Source organism: Thunnus thynnus, chromosome 2 (genome assembly GCF_963924715.1).
Source record: "Thunnus thynnus chromosome 2, fThuThy2.1, whole genome shotgun sequence".
Classification (NCBI taxonomy): domain Eukaryota; kingdom Metazoa; phylum Chordata; class Actinopteri; order Scombriformes; family Scombridae; genus Thunnus; species Thunnus thynnus.
The window spans coordinates 6,744,731-6,760,257 of NC_089518.1; the positions used below are offsets into that span (position 1 = coordinate 6,744,731).

The 15,527-nt window shown below is 42.7% G+C and overlaps 1 protein-coding gene across 1 annotated transcript in view; it reads right to left on the minus strand.

Annotated features, from left to right (window-relative positions):
- Positions 1-15,527, minus strand: part of LOC137191180 (nuclear receptor subfamily 6 group A member 1-A) — a 91,363-nt gene that overhangs the window by 54,487 nt on the left and 21,349 nt on the right. The window contains exon 2 of the mRNA XM_067601064.1: positions 12,911-12,958. Within this exon, the coding sequence (XP_067457165.1) occupies positions 12,911-12,958 (48 nt within the window). The remainder of the gene's footprint in view (positions 1-12,910; positions 12,959-15,527) is intronic.

Below are 15,527 nucleotides of genomic sequence, written 5' to 3' on the forward strand. Positions count from 1 at the left end.
GCAGCTGAAAACCTTGTTTTTCTTCTTCTTTAAATCTACCACTCCACATGTCCCTGCCCTCAGCAGGTGATGCTGAATAGGAGTCGAGGTGAAAGTGCAGAACATTTACAAAACACAAGATGGAATTTGATCTCTCAATTTGACATTTCAACAAGTACTTGGACCAAAAAAAAATACACGTATCCAGCAGCCTGTCACTGGTGCGCCTGTGCATGCATACTTGTGTATATAATGCGTAAGAGGCCTCGGTGGCGGTTCTGCAGCTGGCTGACAGAGACAGGTCTGTTTGCAGGCTGCCTGAAAGATAATTGGCAGCTATGGAGTGAAAAGCGGGCTCAGCAACAGATAAGGGCTGTGTGGAAAGCTCCATAATCAGCACGGATTAGCAAATGATAAATCATGGGTTCACACAAGTATGCTGTCATTGCTGGAAGAGTCGGAGAGAGAGGTAGGAGAGAGCGGAAGAGGAGAGATATGGAAAGAGTGGGATAGAGAGCATGTGAGAGGAAGAGAAGAGAGTGAATAGTAGGGAAGATGTGGATGTTTTTGCTGTAATTCAAAAGAAAAACACAATAATACCATCTAGCAGGTCAGCAGGAGAGGCAGGCTGAGAGGCGGAAATGAAAAGAGAGGAAAAATTAAAAGCTCTGCCAACACTCCGGCTAATACAATCTTCTGCCTGTCAGATTACCTTCTTTAATCCAGAAAGGTTTAACGCCTCTTAGAAATCTGAAAGGAGACATGAATTCAGCAGAGATTTTCCTCTGCAAGGGGAGGAAGAAGGTGCTGGGGAGGAGGGTTAAGTCTCTGAGCAACTCTCCAAAGCACTGGCCTCAACAACTCTACTGCACAGTCGTCAAACTGCTATGCAGAGGATCAAGCCAAATCAAACCGCCGCAATGCTCGACTCGAACATAGCCGACTTTTACCGCAGTCTTAGTCTACTGTCGGGAGTCACGCATTTATGCATCTCTAAAAATATCACCCATGAGCTCTGTGTTTTTTTTATCCACAGCGGAGTGAACGGTTGCCTGTCTTTCATAAATACAGTAGGACAAAAAGATGAGCTTAACTTTGGCTTAGGCGGAGCTGATCAGGTCAACAGAGCACAAAGCACGGTGCAGCGCATTAAGGACACAGTGTCCCTGCTGGTGCGACGCAGAGACACGCTCCCCTACTGGGATGGGGCGCGATGCTTTGTAATGTCACGCAAAAAAAAAAAAAAAAAAAACTGGGTAATGTGGCTTTATGGGAATAAAATGGCACTGTAGACGAGCTGACCTGTTTATTCTAGTAGGTGTAGGAAGGCACTAACAATGCCAGTATTAGTGGCTTTGATTCCAACTGGAGCTAAAAATGGAGGACGGTGTGGTTTAGGGAGGTGCTACAGCTCATCACAACAGACAAAATGGCAAAATAAAAAATGTTCAGGTATAAAATTTGGAGCTTTGTGTATCTCTCATTGTCTTTGGTGTGTGTATGTTACTGCACCGGTGGCTGCTGTAGGTTTATTTTTCCGGGTGCACCAACGCCGCTGTTATAGGAGCTTAATTTACACTGAAATGAGGCGTTTCACCTCCTCCGACAACCTGCTCCTATCCCTTCACTTTCTGCTCAGTTATTTTGTGAAAACACATCAGCAACATAATTTGGATCCACCAGGTCTGTCTGGCTGTTAGCTGGCACAGGCAGCATCTGGGAGGAATAAAGATCGATCAGTATCCAGGTCATTCCCATGCTGGCTCACCCTGCTGGCTCCCACTGATAACGGAAATATGAAATCAGAATTGCCACCCTTGCTTCCCTGCCCCGTGCTATTCCTAAATCTCTCAGTGTGAGGCTTCCCTGCTTTGTGGGTGGGGATGGGTGGAAGAGATGGGGGGGGGTGTTTTTAAGATGATGATGATGATGACGGTGATGGCCCGGTTCCCTTGCTCCCTGCTGTATATTACCGCAGTCCGGGGTGCAGCAAACTCGAGCGCCGGGCAGACAAGGGGAAACGCTGATCCCTGTGCTCGCCGACAATCCCGCCACTGCACTGCGTCGGCACGACAGATTAAAAACGTTGTATAACCTTTTGTTTGGGTTTCTTGAGGATACATTTGTTTGTGTTCGGCTAGATATTTCTGTGTGCTCTAATGACTCAATTAAGGCCCCGAGATTCAAACAGACGTTACTGTGAGCTCCCGAATAACGAAATATGATAGTTAGCGCGAGGATTTTTTGGGGTGTGAGCTTTGACAATGCCAGTGTTCAAAAGGGGCCGCGAGTCTGACCTGGGGATAAAGTCTGTTGAAGATAAGAAGTGGCAGCAGGCTCCAGAGAAATGTCACGGTTAAATCCAGAAGACAACCACAAAGGGCTCTCTCATCCCGCTTTGTTAGAGATCCTCAAAACTGCTGCGAAAAGAGCCCGGGATACATATTCATCAGCCTCGGCGCTCATGACTGAAATGAGCCGACAAAGCTTTGGAGAAGAGAGAGGAGTGTGACATACAGTGCAGTTCTCTCAGGCATGCTGCAGGAGTGGATAAGTCAACTAGAGCCAGACTGACGTGATGTGATCAAGTGCATCAATGCTGGGTTCAAAGGTGCACAGCAGAGAGAGAAAAGACAGACGGGGAGAAAAACAGGGCAGACAGACAGGGGCGTCAATCAGCAGCGAAGAGAGTGAGGATACTGGCTGCTGCGAGGAGGAACTGAGAAGAAGATGGGGGGTAAAGGTAAGTCATAAGCAGGGAGGTCGGTACGTTAGAGAAAACCGTATGTCACCGTCAAAGGAGAGCCACGGGTTAATGCTGAGAAAAGAGCTGGCAGCAGAGATAGGAGCTGGCTCAGCCACAGTTAAAGTTGCAAATGAAACCCCTGGAGCCTTGGCAGGATGATCCATGGCACGTGGAGGCAGGGTGTTTCTGGAAAGGCTTGGCGCTCCGCCTGAAGGAGTCCCTACACTGAAGCAGGGCCGGCCTGGCCACTGCTGCCAGTACCCAGGTTAAGTCAGTATGGCTTCACAATGCTTATGAATCATTTTTAAACCCCTCAAGATCCAGAGAATCCTACTAAGGCTTGTCCAATCATGCCTGACAGAAAAGTTCAGTAAATATTCCAGTGCAGGGTTTTGTCAGAAATGAAAGTTCTTGAGAGGTGCAGTTTTTTGCCAATATTTAGTATCTTAGAAGATGGGAATCCAGCTTTACAAGATGCATACTGTGACCACAATAACTAATTACAACAAAAGGCAGGTCATTTTTACTTTTTCCTTCCTTGAATTTTATTCTGATCACGTATTCACTCCTGAAATTATCTTTAATCCCAATACTAAGACTAACAATAATCATCACATGTTTACAACCTATTCATTCATACCACAATAGCACAGAACTGCCTTCAGTAGCATCAAATCAGTTTAAGATATTGATTAGTTCTACTGTAAATCTACAGTCAATCAAATGACATCACATGTCCTATCAGACATGAACATTTATATGTTACTGCTCAGCCACTATTGCTACCATATATTTATCTCACCCTAATTTATTTATTGACTTCCACATTTTATAATCAGCCCTGTTATATCACGGACCATTCCACTTTGCAAATGTGTGACAACAAACGCAGCAGTGTGACAGCTAAATATGATACTGCGCGACCCCGCTGCACCGCTAAATCTCATTATAAACTTCTTAATTCGAGCAGATATTAAAATGTCCAATCTGACTTAAAGCCTATTTTGTGACTGACACAGCAATTAAGGCATATTTGTTGAATTTGATTGAGTTTGCCCACGAAGAGGATCACTCACTGCGCTGGTGATTTTAGCGATTTAATCTCCTCATGCACTTCCATTAGGAGATGTCTCGCAGTGCCAGCGGATTGTATAATAATAATAATTGTCAAGAGGCATGATGGGATGGGAAAGTGTGTGAGAGCATATGCTGGCAGCCTCACAGCCTGAGTATTTTTGAACAGGCGTCTGAGCTATGCTGGGAGTTTCACGTTAACTGTGGGTGCAGTAATGTGAGCAAAATATTTGTCAGAGGAAATTGACAGATATTTGGCATGTTTTGAACGTCTAAAAGGTGGTTGTCCTAAGATGGCTCGCTTGTGAGATTCTGTGAAATGGACACACAATGTCAAATGAAAAGTGAAAGAAATACAATTTCATCATGAATTAACCGGAAACACTAGGAGTGTTGATACTGTAACAGTCCGGTGGAAAGTTAGGAAGGTTTAATGAGTTGATACAGTCACCCTGTGCTCCAGAGATCCCAGGATCACTTCCTGTCTCAACATTTTCAATTCCTGGATTTTTCTGACTTTACCAGAACCATAACCAAGCCTAGCTGACGAACCTTAACCCTAGAAAAGAGAAACCGTATGTACAACACATTCTTGTTCCACGAGCACAAATTGAATTCCCCAGTGGTTCTAGTATGAAAATAGATTCCCACATGGACCACGTCTTCATACTTCAATCAGTATTTTGGTCCTTACAGTTACACTGATAACTCTGCATGTGGAGAACCTTTTCTTTAGTAATGCCTAATCTTCCTCAAGTGAACCCGTTACCTTTTCACACGAGAAACAGGCTAAATGCTGAGTCCAATTCAGACAATCCTAGCATAGCTGACATGTACGATACACCGAATCGAAAAATTTGTGCTCGTTTTGCTGAATTTTGTGCATCTGTGTTGCGTTGGCCTTGTTTCAGGCAGCACGGAGTTCTGGCTGCAGACCAGCCAGCTATGCAGGCAACACGACAGAGTACACTGTGTGCTTCTCATTGTCCAACCCCTGGAATGTGCTGACGACGCAGGGTTCACACTGGTTCAGTCACACTGTTGCACTCTTCACTCTGGCCCTGTCAGGCTCTCATGCTCGCCCAGCTATTTTTACACGCTATACTTTTGCAAGTTTGTCAGTTATGCAAAGTTTCTGGGGACCACGCCAGCAGCGGAATTATCAAGAACCCTGACGCGGAAGTACAGCCACGCCTCAAACCGATGAATAAATCAGCATGCAGTGAGTTAACATACATTTCCCATAAGTTCTCCCCTTGCAGGGAGAGCGGAAGTCAAGTCAGATGAAAAAAAAGAGGGGGGTAAAGGAAAGGGAGAGATATTTGAGAATGAAAAAAGCCTCTGTGTGTCTCAGGCGCACAGCCAAACAGTACAAGTGCCAAGAGGGGAAGCCATTGAAGCCAGAGCCAGAGAGACTGAAAAAACTATTACTTCCCACCTTGTTTGTCAGTGGAAACAGAGAAAAAAATTGGAAAATGCCAGAAACTGTATTCTTTGCAAAGAAAAGGAGGTAAGCGGGCATCTAGCTTTCTTAGAGATAAGAAAAACTGGGGAAAAATTAACAAACATATGGCCATGGTTTGTATATCAAAGCTAGAAAATCAATGTAACACAAAAGCTATTGTCTAAAAAATAGCTATGATATTGGTTATTTAGATTCAAGGTGAAGATTATTTTCAAGGATAATTCATCTTGAGACATTTGGGGTTTTGTTTTTAGAGGTAAACACTACAGACAGGAGAAATGGAGGGCGAGGGAAATAATTCATGTTTTAGTATTATATTGTAGCGATAATGACGTCTCCTCCGTGGTCAGTGAACTGTGTCAAACCAGGAAAAAGTGAATTGTACCTCACTCTTCCCAAAGTGATCATTCATTATGCAGGACGCGAGGAGTGTGTGGCTCTTGTCTGAAAGCCTACGGTGTGTGGAGAACACATACAAAAATCTGCAGATCCAATTCTCTCATTTTCCATCTGATTGATCTAACAGAACACAAATCCTACCGAGCTGCGACAACCCTCTCTACAATGAGTTGCATCATACATTCACTACCTCCCTACAAGGTTTCAGTACCCTTCCAAATTAAAACCCCGACCTACGTGAAATGCCAAAATTCGTTGTGAAAAAGAGGATGTAGAACAAACAAAATACTGTGTTCCAAATCTCTTCTTCTGTGTTGAGGGAAGCAGGCAAAACAGTGGAGAGAGAGAGCGAAAAGGAGAGACAGACAGACAGACAGACAGAGAGAGAGAGAGCATTAATAAAACATGACTGCATGATTTTCCAACCTCAAAGAGACGAACACAGGAAGGCGCACTCCCAGAGCAGTAGCTGAGGTTCAACGCAGGGTAAAGGGAACAGTAATCATCTCTAACTAGCTCAACACTGCAGTGCACTAGTTTAAGCTGTGGGGCACAGCGGCATTCTCTGATCACACTTGTACCAATTCGCCTCCTTCCACGAGCCTGACTGACGCTGTCCTTTTATTCATGCCATTTCAGATTACCCTCCACCCCCACCTCCCCCCCCTCCATTCCTTTTTGTTCCTCTTCTTGCTGCAGGCTGAAGAAGACAGATGAGAGTTGTGTTAGTAGTTTTACAGAAGCTGAGGACGATGACAATCATGATGGCGTTCACCACGTCTGCAGGGCTATTTAAAGAAACCCAAGCCCTTTGCATCACCGCCTCTCCTCACTCCTGCTGGCTTCCCATCAACGTAATTTGAACCTCACGCCGACATGGGTGGTAACACGCCTTGGCATGGAGTTGCTCCGCACAGGCCAAGAGAAACACAGAAGAACGCACAGATACACACACGCATGATTGTGATACTCAGCACACAGCTATATCTAGCTAGTCTTTCTTGGTGTCGATTAGCATTATAAAATTAGCATTTTTCCATCGTTTTTACCATCTGTTGACAGCTGAGATGGATATATAAATCACTGACACCATAGCAGGCTTACGAAAAAGCAAAACACATGTTTAAATTTGAATTGCAGACATTTTAAATATATGTGGTTTGGATGGGGACCAACAACCGAGGGACAGGCAAGTGTTTCTGTGATTTTCCACTTGTCTGAGTCAAACTGAGAGGCTGACGACAAATGAAAATGCACTCAGGAGCTCGGTTTTCTTACTTGTATGTTTCATGTGTTGATTTTCTCTGACAAATCAAAAAGCTGCTATCAATCAAACAAACCAACGGTGAGACACAGAGCGCTTCACGGTGCCCACGGTGAACATTCAACGCTGTCGGTGAGTTTGAGCTCTGACCAAAACCATCGACCGTTGACTGTACCCTGAGGGTCACCACAGCACACACGCACACGATCATCTGGAAACCATGCACCATGAGGCATTTCAGTTCAGAGCATAAAGGCGGGAGCACAGTCGGCAGATGGACTCGTTCGTCGTCGACGGGACCAAACCCGTGACCTTAAGACCAATCCATCAGACAGCGGCTCACCTGTGACGCAGGAGGCATTCACTATTAAGGCTGCAATAAACATTCATTGCTGTCGGTGGGTTTACATGAGAATAACTCACTGATCAATGAATGCAGACTGCGGTTCAATCACCCCAGTAACCAATCAGACACGCGGACTGACGACAGCAACTGATGCGTACTCAAGGACTTCATACAACACACTGATGGTAACGTGGAACAGGGAGGAAACCAAAGCTTCATACGGTTACTGATAATCAATAACAAGAGCCTCACATACCTGTCCAGTTTTTAAATATGAGCACACTGTGTGCAGTTCACTGATGTCAACTTACAGGATAAATTACCTAAAAACATTCATACAGTGTTTACATAAATCTAGTGGTTCAAGTTTAGTTTCTTTCCAGAATTGTTGCTGTTGATAATCCACATGCTTCCAATGAAAACTGTTCACTGTTTATGGAAAGAATTGTCGCTTTTTAATCGTGTCTCAGTGGTTTCACCTCATTTGAGTAACACGATGAAAATCACATTGACTGAGGAAATCTAATTGTACAACATGTCTATTTTTATTGTTCTAAGTGACATTATTGATGTGCGGTGACGCAGATCTAAGTGCAGATTGAGTCTGAACTGTTACAACTCAAAATTGAATAATTACCAAATTCAATTGTATCAATTTGAATGGCTGCCTTAAAACTAATGTCATTGTTTTAAAGACTATTGTATGGTGAAATGAAACAGACAAAGACATTTTCTCATTGGATGGATACTGATAGAATACAGACACATCAAGAAAGGCAGCTACACATATCGCCTGTGAAATAAGGATCTAAATGTCTTTTATCAATTCAACAAACATTTGATATGATGCATTGCTGAAAATGTGTTTTTACTCAGCGTCTTGTTCGTTTAGGTTGTCATCACATTATTCTTCATGTTTTAGATCTGTTGTCTCCAGACCTTGCATGAAGAGAACGACTGGGTCTCGTCTTTAACAGACATTACTATTATGATTTTACTTTGTATACAGTCCTATGCAAAGCAAGCAGGTAGGAGGTTCAGTGTCTTGCCTAAAGCAGGCTTCCCACCATGACCCAGATGTTAAATTCCATAAGTTTTCTCTCATTTTCCATTACTAAGTGCGACCTCTTCCGTGACCTCAAAATTGCACTCGGTTCTTGTTTGTTAATGTTGTCTGCTTTCCACTTCACTTGGGCTGAAAACCATCGACTGCAACAAATGTGTGAAACAAGCTGGAAAATCCCGTCGGCTATATTGCACGAAGCGACCGTTCTTTGCAGATTATTATTCCCTGACCTACAACTTTCCCAAACTTTCCATGTCTACAGCACCTCTCCAAACTTCAATGATATTCCTGGAATTCTAAGACCAGAGGGAACCCTGTCAAGGACACTTTTAAAGACAGACAGGCTGCTGTGGGGGCTGAGCCTGGGACATTTGTAATTACAGGACAGTCATCCAAATGCACTGTAACTAAAATGTAACACAGACATGAAAGAGAGACACAATGAATTCTGTCTTGATTCAAATCAACCTGATCAAATATATATATATTTTAAAAAAGTGAAACAGTCTGTGCCAGTGATTCTTGGAAAGTTAATCAGCCTCATAACCCTATTTCAGTGTGTAATCGGAGGAGATATAGACATATGGAAATAATCTCGCAGTAATTGCCCTGTAAGGTTATGTTAACATGCTGGGAAATTTCAAACACATTGATGTTTTCCAACCAGAGCAGAGCCGAAAGCATGTTCTCTTTCTTGTTTACAGTGGAAAAGTGTCGGAGGGGACAATGAGAAGCAGCCCGGGTCACTTCTTGTCTTTCAACTGTCTCGACAAAGATCAATCTTACACGATACGTGACACACACACACACACACACACACACACACACAGTTTACATTAGGTGCTGGACATGAAGATAAAAATCTTAAGCTGTAAAATTAGTCTAATAAAATAATAATTACTATGTTTATATATAAAATTCTAATTTTTATGTCATCTTTACAAGATTTTTGGGGTGAATTAGATTTTTGCACAGTAAACTAATGAGAAACAAATGAAGACAAAAATGGAAACCAATATTTTTAGACACAATTTTTCTAATAAACAAGATTATTTTTGTGTTTCTGTAAAAACACAGCTGAAACAGTTTCTATAAAATTAAGTTCCTTCCTTCCGAGTCTGCAGCTCTTTTTTAAAGCTCTGAGAAATTGTGATACATTACTGACTTTAAATGAAGGATTAATCTGCAAATATATAACTTTAATAACTAAAAGAAACGTCAGCACAGTAAAGCAGTATATCTACAGAGGCCTGTGTGCGGCGGATGGACACTGTTCACTACATATATTAGGGCCACACAAAAGTCTGCTTGTTTATCCCTGTGGAGTTGGGCTTTGTCATCACACACTGTGAAGTTATAGGCACTGACACTGGGAACAGCGTGACCCACTTCTCCCTGACCTGGAAACACTCCGCAGGCTGACCCCGAGTCTAACGCCAACGCGAGTTGCATCAACCGAGCAAAAAAAAAAAAAGAGACGGTGAATCAAATCTAGGCTAATCATGAATTATTAAAGGCTAAAGTGATAAGAAAGCATAGAGGTCAGCACCAGCAGCAGCTCCCAAACACTCTGCGGCACTCACATCATGTTCCAAGTGCAAAAAAGGCTGGGGCACCCATGGGAGAGGGAAAGAAAAAGCCTACTACTAGTGGTGTTTCATTCTTCACCAGCTTACCTATACATTCACTTCAGTCAAACACTGAAAACTCACACTGAAATCCACTTTTACAAGAGAAAAAAAAAACACAACAAAAGGAACAAAGAGAGGGATCTGAAGCAGCGTCAAGTGTTTGACTGCTCTGCTGCGTAGCACGTAGGAAAATGAAAACCTGGTGATCTTGAATGACTTTTGGACACAGGCACATAAAGTTAGCCCAGTTATGTGAGGACAAAGGAAAGGCATGTGCTGGGCTCCAGCCAAGTACTTCCATATGGGTGTTGAGTTCACTGGGTCCAGGTGGCACGTGGGAGTATACATCACACGCAGGTCAGGAAAGGATCTATTGCCCCCTGCTGGCCTACAACATGTAGTGCTGTAGGAGGCCTGTGTTCTGATATGAGGTGGGTTTCTTTAACAAATCAATCACTCTTTGATGTCACAAAGATCAGATTCCAAAACATAATTCAATAAAAATCAAGTCTTTCTTAGCAAACACTATACTTCCTTAAACCTAAAGAGCTATGTCATACAATACACCTATTTTACTTTAATTATCCAATTAGACATTTATTGCGATGTATACATAACATTTCATGCCTGTTGTGTGCATTTCCTGGGAGATACTGGTTAAAATGTACAGCAACGAATGAAAAGCAAGCATGCAGAGAAGCAGTTTGATGAAGCTGAAGAGTGAAACCGCTCGGGGGCAAAGTTGAGAAGAGAAAGTCCCGTCCTTGTGTTGGAATAGGCAGCTGGTAATGATTAACCATGGAACAGAGGTAGTCACCAAAGAACCCTGATAACCCCTCTGACGACCCACTCTGCAGCTATTGGTCAGCTGTGAACTGGGACTAAAGAGAGAGAGGGAGGGGGGGGTTGGGGAAGAGTTTGAACCCGGCGACAGAGCCAGGTCATCCAAGAGGTGATCGGAGGAGGAGCCACGGGAGCAAAACATGTCCTGATACACAGCACAAAACATCTAAATAGGAAGGATATGATTTATGTTGCTTCAGTTATTTATCACTTGAATAAATGCAGAAACACAGGCCTGAACAATGATTACATAAAAGATGAGCCAGAAAAGATAAATAATTGATCCAAATGGATGTGTGAATGATTAAGTGTGCAGCTACAGTTTTTATGGACTCTAGCATTTTACATCTGTGCCCAGGACACTCCACTTCACTTATAGGTTTATAACCCTATGAACCAATCAATCCCAAATAAATGACCATCTGTAGATCACCATCTCTTCTCATGAAGATGCTGATGCATGCTCCAAGTTTAGGTAGAAAGATTCATATGAAGGGTCAAAACAAAACATTCTCATTTGAGATACGCGAGTTGACATTAGGACTTCATCTACAGGGCTAGTGTTGAAAACAGCTGTTGCTAACTCAGCTATTTGGCCCCTGACCTGGGTTTTTTGGTCACTGAATGGGGGTCTCTGAATTCCCACCCCTGTCAGAGCATTTACAAGCCTGAGGAGCCCTGCCTCAGCCCCCCTTGACCCCAGCATCACCCTTGCCCAGTACGTGCACCGGGGCATCCTGGGAGGAGAATAGGGCCAACAGAGAGAGAGAGAGAAGCTGCGGCCGTGAGCCCACCTCGTCAAGTTTACAACCCAATCAGCCTCGGCCTCATAAATCCGTGCCTCCTCCTGCAGCACGCAACAATGCCAGCCATTCACTGTGTGCGCAGGTTTAATAGTTCCTCTCCGGCTTCCTTCCACTTCTTAGCCCCCTCTCCCCACCCTTTTCTCCTCTCGCAGGTTTATAGAGGGAACGATGAGAAAAGCCGGAGAAGAGCTGCACACAATCAGGTCAGTGCAGAGTCACGGCGAGGTCAGCAGTTTCTGAACTGTGTCCGACCTCTGACCCCTCCACGGTGCCACCTGGCGCTGTGATGGCAGCCAGGGGAGTGCCGGGTGAACTTCGCCTGAACCTGGACCTTAACATTGGACCATCGCCTCACCCCTGCCCCCTTGCTCCCAGTTTCCTCCTGGGAGGAACATATTTTTGACATTTTTACATCTCACGTGTTAGGTTTGCATGTCATGCACCATGCAGAGAAACTTCTGATAACAGATTAAACTTTTATGTACAGGATATGCTCACTGACCACTTGGCCAAAATGTTTCTACACAGCAGAACAAATAACAGAAAAAATTTTATTTTCTATTTCGCTTAAGCAAGGAAACAATAATACTTCCTATCATCAATCAATAACTGCTTTTAGACATTTTGTCTCCCAGTCACTGCTTAAGAGCCAGGGGACCAGAGCTTAAAAAAAAGAGGCAGCTCCATTATTATTGAGTTCATACTCCCCTCTTGTGGATTTGTCAGGAAATTATAACCCATTCATTAAACTTATGGCACCCTATTTTACCACTAGATGGAGCTCTCTGTCTAATGATTTAATTCATTGCCAGAAACTAAAACTGGCCCACAATATACTGTAGCTGTGTTTTATGAGGTCTGTATTCTATTTTTCTGGTATTTACGACTAATATTTATGATTGTAATGTAGTGACAAGTCAGGCAGTGCTACACAACAGGTCAGTGACTGAAGAGTGAAGTGGGAAAACTAAGTAATGACAAATTGAAGACAGCACACATTATTGACTTGTCATGTTAGAAAAAGCACAGGTGTTACTAATAAGATTAACAATGGCTCTGTTCTATTCAAGTATCCCAATAAGCCAGCATGCATAATACCAGGAGCCTGAAACTGAAGCAGCTAAATGGAATTCAGCCGTCATTCATTTTATCTTTACCCCTGTGCTTTTCCTACTGTGACATGTCAAAAAGGTCCTATTAAAATATACTCTATTTACTTCAAATAAACAGAGTATACAGAGGGCTGTGTCCTTAATTCACATCTGAGAATACATGCATGTCGTGAACTCACCCATGCTGTCGTTCTGTTCAGACTCTAGTGGATGGTCCCCATAAAAGCCTGGAAAAAAGGTCAGACAGATCAAAGGTAGCTATTGGATGCATTTTAAACAGACAGACACAGATACTCACTGGTATTTATTTTCAGGCTGATAACAAAGCAAAGTCACACTTTATCTCACAAGTTTTTTCCTCAACACCACTATTTATATTTGAGAGGTTCCAGAAGTGTGGTAGATAAACACAGAGGAGAAATTCCAAGAAAAAAAAGGGATTTTCTTTCATTTAAAGGACCAGTGTGTAAGATTTAGTGGCATCTAACGGTGTGGTTGCATAGTGCAACCGACTGAATACCACCCCCCACCCGTCCTCCCCCTCCAAGCATGTAGGAGAAACTACAGTGGGTCCTCTCTAGAGCTAGTGTTTAGTCTGTCTGTTCTGGGCTACTGTAACATGGTGGTGCAACATGGTGGGCTCTGTAGAAGAGGACCCGCTCCTTATGTAGATATAAGGATATCTGCCAATAGATCCCCCTAAATCTTACACACTGGTCCTTTTAATAGAAAACACATACATTATTTTGTGTTTGTGACATCTGTGCAGGAACATGTAAAAAGCAATGCATGATTTACCACAAAAAGGAACAGGGCAAAGACATCCTGATGAAATATTTGTACCATTTAGCCAAGTGCTTGAACTGATAGATAAAAAGGTACCAGTACTCTAAACCTGGTGCCTGCACAAAGCATTTGGCGGGTAAATGTGTAATTTGTAGTAGATTGTAAACAATCCCGCTATTAGATTGTAAACAATTAAAATTTCTCTACAATCTGCCATAACAGAGAGATCATTAGTATTGTGCTACATTGCACATTGTATCAGTTCAGCGCCTTGACAGAGTGCAGTCTGCTAGCAGGAGGCTAACAGGTAACAGCACCGACATGGTGAGCACCTGGTACCATATCTATGGTCTGCTGGAGAAAATGACCTCCGGCAAAAGGGATCTCGCAGCAGAGCAAACTATCAGCACTGTTCACATCATTTGTTTGGTAAATGCTGAGCATCGTCACATCGCCAGCTCACCAGTTAGCCCACAGATTTGCTGCTTGGTAGCGTGTTTGTGATATCTACAGCAGTTTTAATGTCTTGCTAGGAAGCTCACCTGCTGCACATCACGTCAAACTGACAGCTGGGCTGCACGTTAACGCCACCATTTAGCGGTTAGCTCGCCTGCTAACTGGTAGCACTAACTTCTCATACTGCAAGCTAGCATGATGTCAGCTCAGGTGTACTGTGTTTGTGCCCTTTTTTAAACGGTGCACATCCTGCTAGTTATCCAAAATGACACACTGACACTTCTACACATCAACTTTTCAGCTGTGAAATTAGTTTGGTTGTACTGTTGGTTTGGTTTTACACTGCAATATGCAGCTTTGCACACCTGCTCTTATTTATTTATGGAATTATTTGTGTTTTATTGTAATTTTTTGTCTTTCATGATCATGTTTCATGGTTTCATGGTTCCATGTTTTTATGTTGTTTGTGAGCCCCTCAGCTGAGACAAATTTCTATCATTATGTGATAGAAATAAAGTTTTTTGAATCTTGAGTACTGTTCAGGAACTTGCAAAATAGTCTTAAAAACCAACATGAAAAAGAATTGTGATAAGATCGTGGATCATGATCCTGCCTAAAAAAAATTGTGATATAATATTTTTGCCATATCGTCCACCCCTGAGTAGTACTAACAGCTCATGTTCACAACTTGTCTGATACCCTTGTGGCACTACACAGACCGTTTGTGAACAGAGGATTTTGGAGGCATTAGCTCCAGATTCAATGTATTCATCCATAAAATGATGGAAATTACAGAGCTCCCAACCCAACCAACCAACTCTAATACAGAACATTTAGTAAGGAATACCCATAAAATAAGTTGAAAGCTCTTAACCAACTAAGAAGCTACACATTTTGTTTGAGAAGGAAATAAGCTTGTCCAACACTTACAGTGACTACACCATGAGTACCTACACTGATTAGAAAGTGATACATACTGCATACATACTGCATACATATTGTACTGGCGAGTACTTCCCAAGTTGAAGCACTAATTTAGCATGCATTTGAACAAAATAGTAACAAAAATTTCATGAGTAATGATGTGCTAAAATCGCCAAATTACAGAATGACCTTTGCAGGAATAAAGCACCGCTGAAGGCTCCACACAAGCTAAAATTCATTAACATGAATAAGTTCAAATAAAGCCATATACAGTGCACTAACCAGAGGGTGCTTAAAGGACAGGTTCACAATTTTTCGAGTCTGTCAAATGAAAAGTGAAACCTGTTTTTCTTGCTGTAATCGTTCATACTGACCATTAGAAGATCCCTTCATAATGCACTTACAATGGAAGTGATGGGGGACAAAATCCACAGTCCTCCTTCTGTGCAGAAATGTATTTCAAAGTTTATCTGAAGTAGGACTGGGTCATATGGACAAAATCAAATATCACGGTATTTTTGACCAAATACGTCAACATCAATATTGTGACAATATTGTAGGGATGACTATTGGTGCTTCCACAAAATATTTATACAATGAGATTTTTGATAAACAATGACTGAGCAGGTA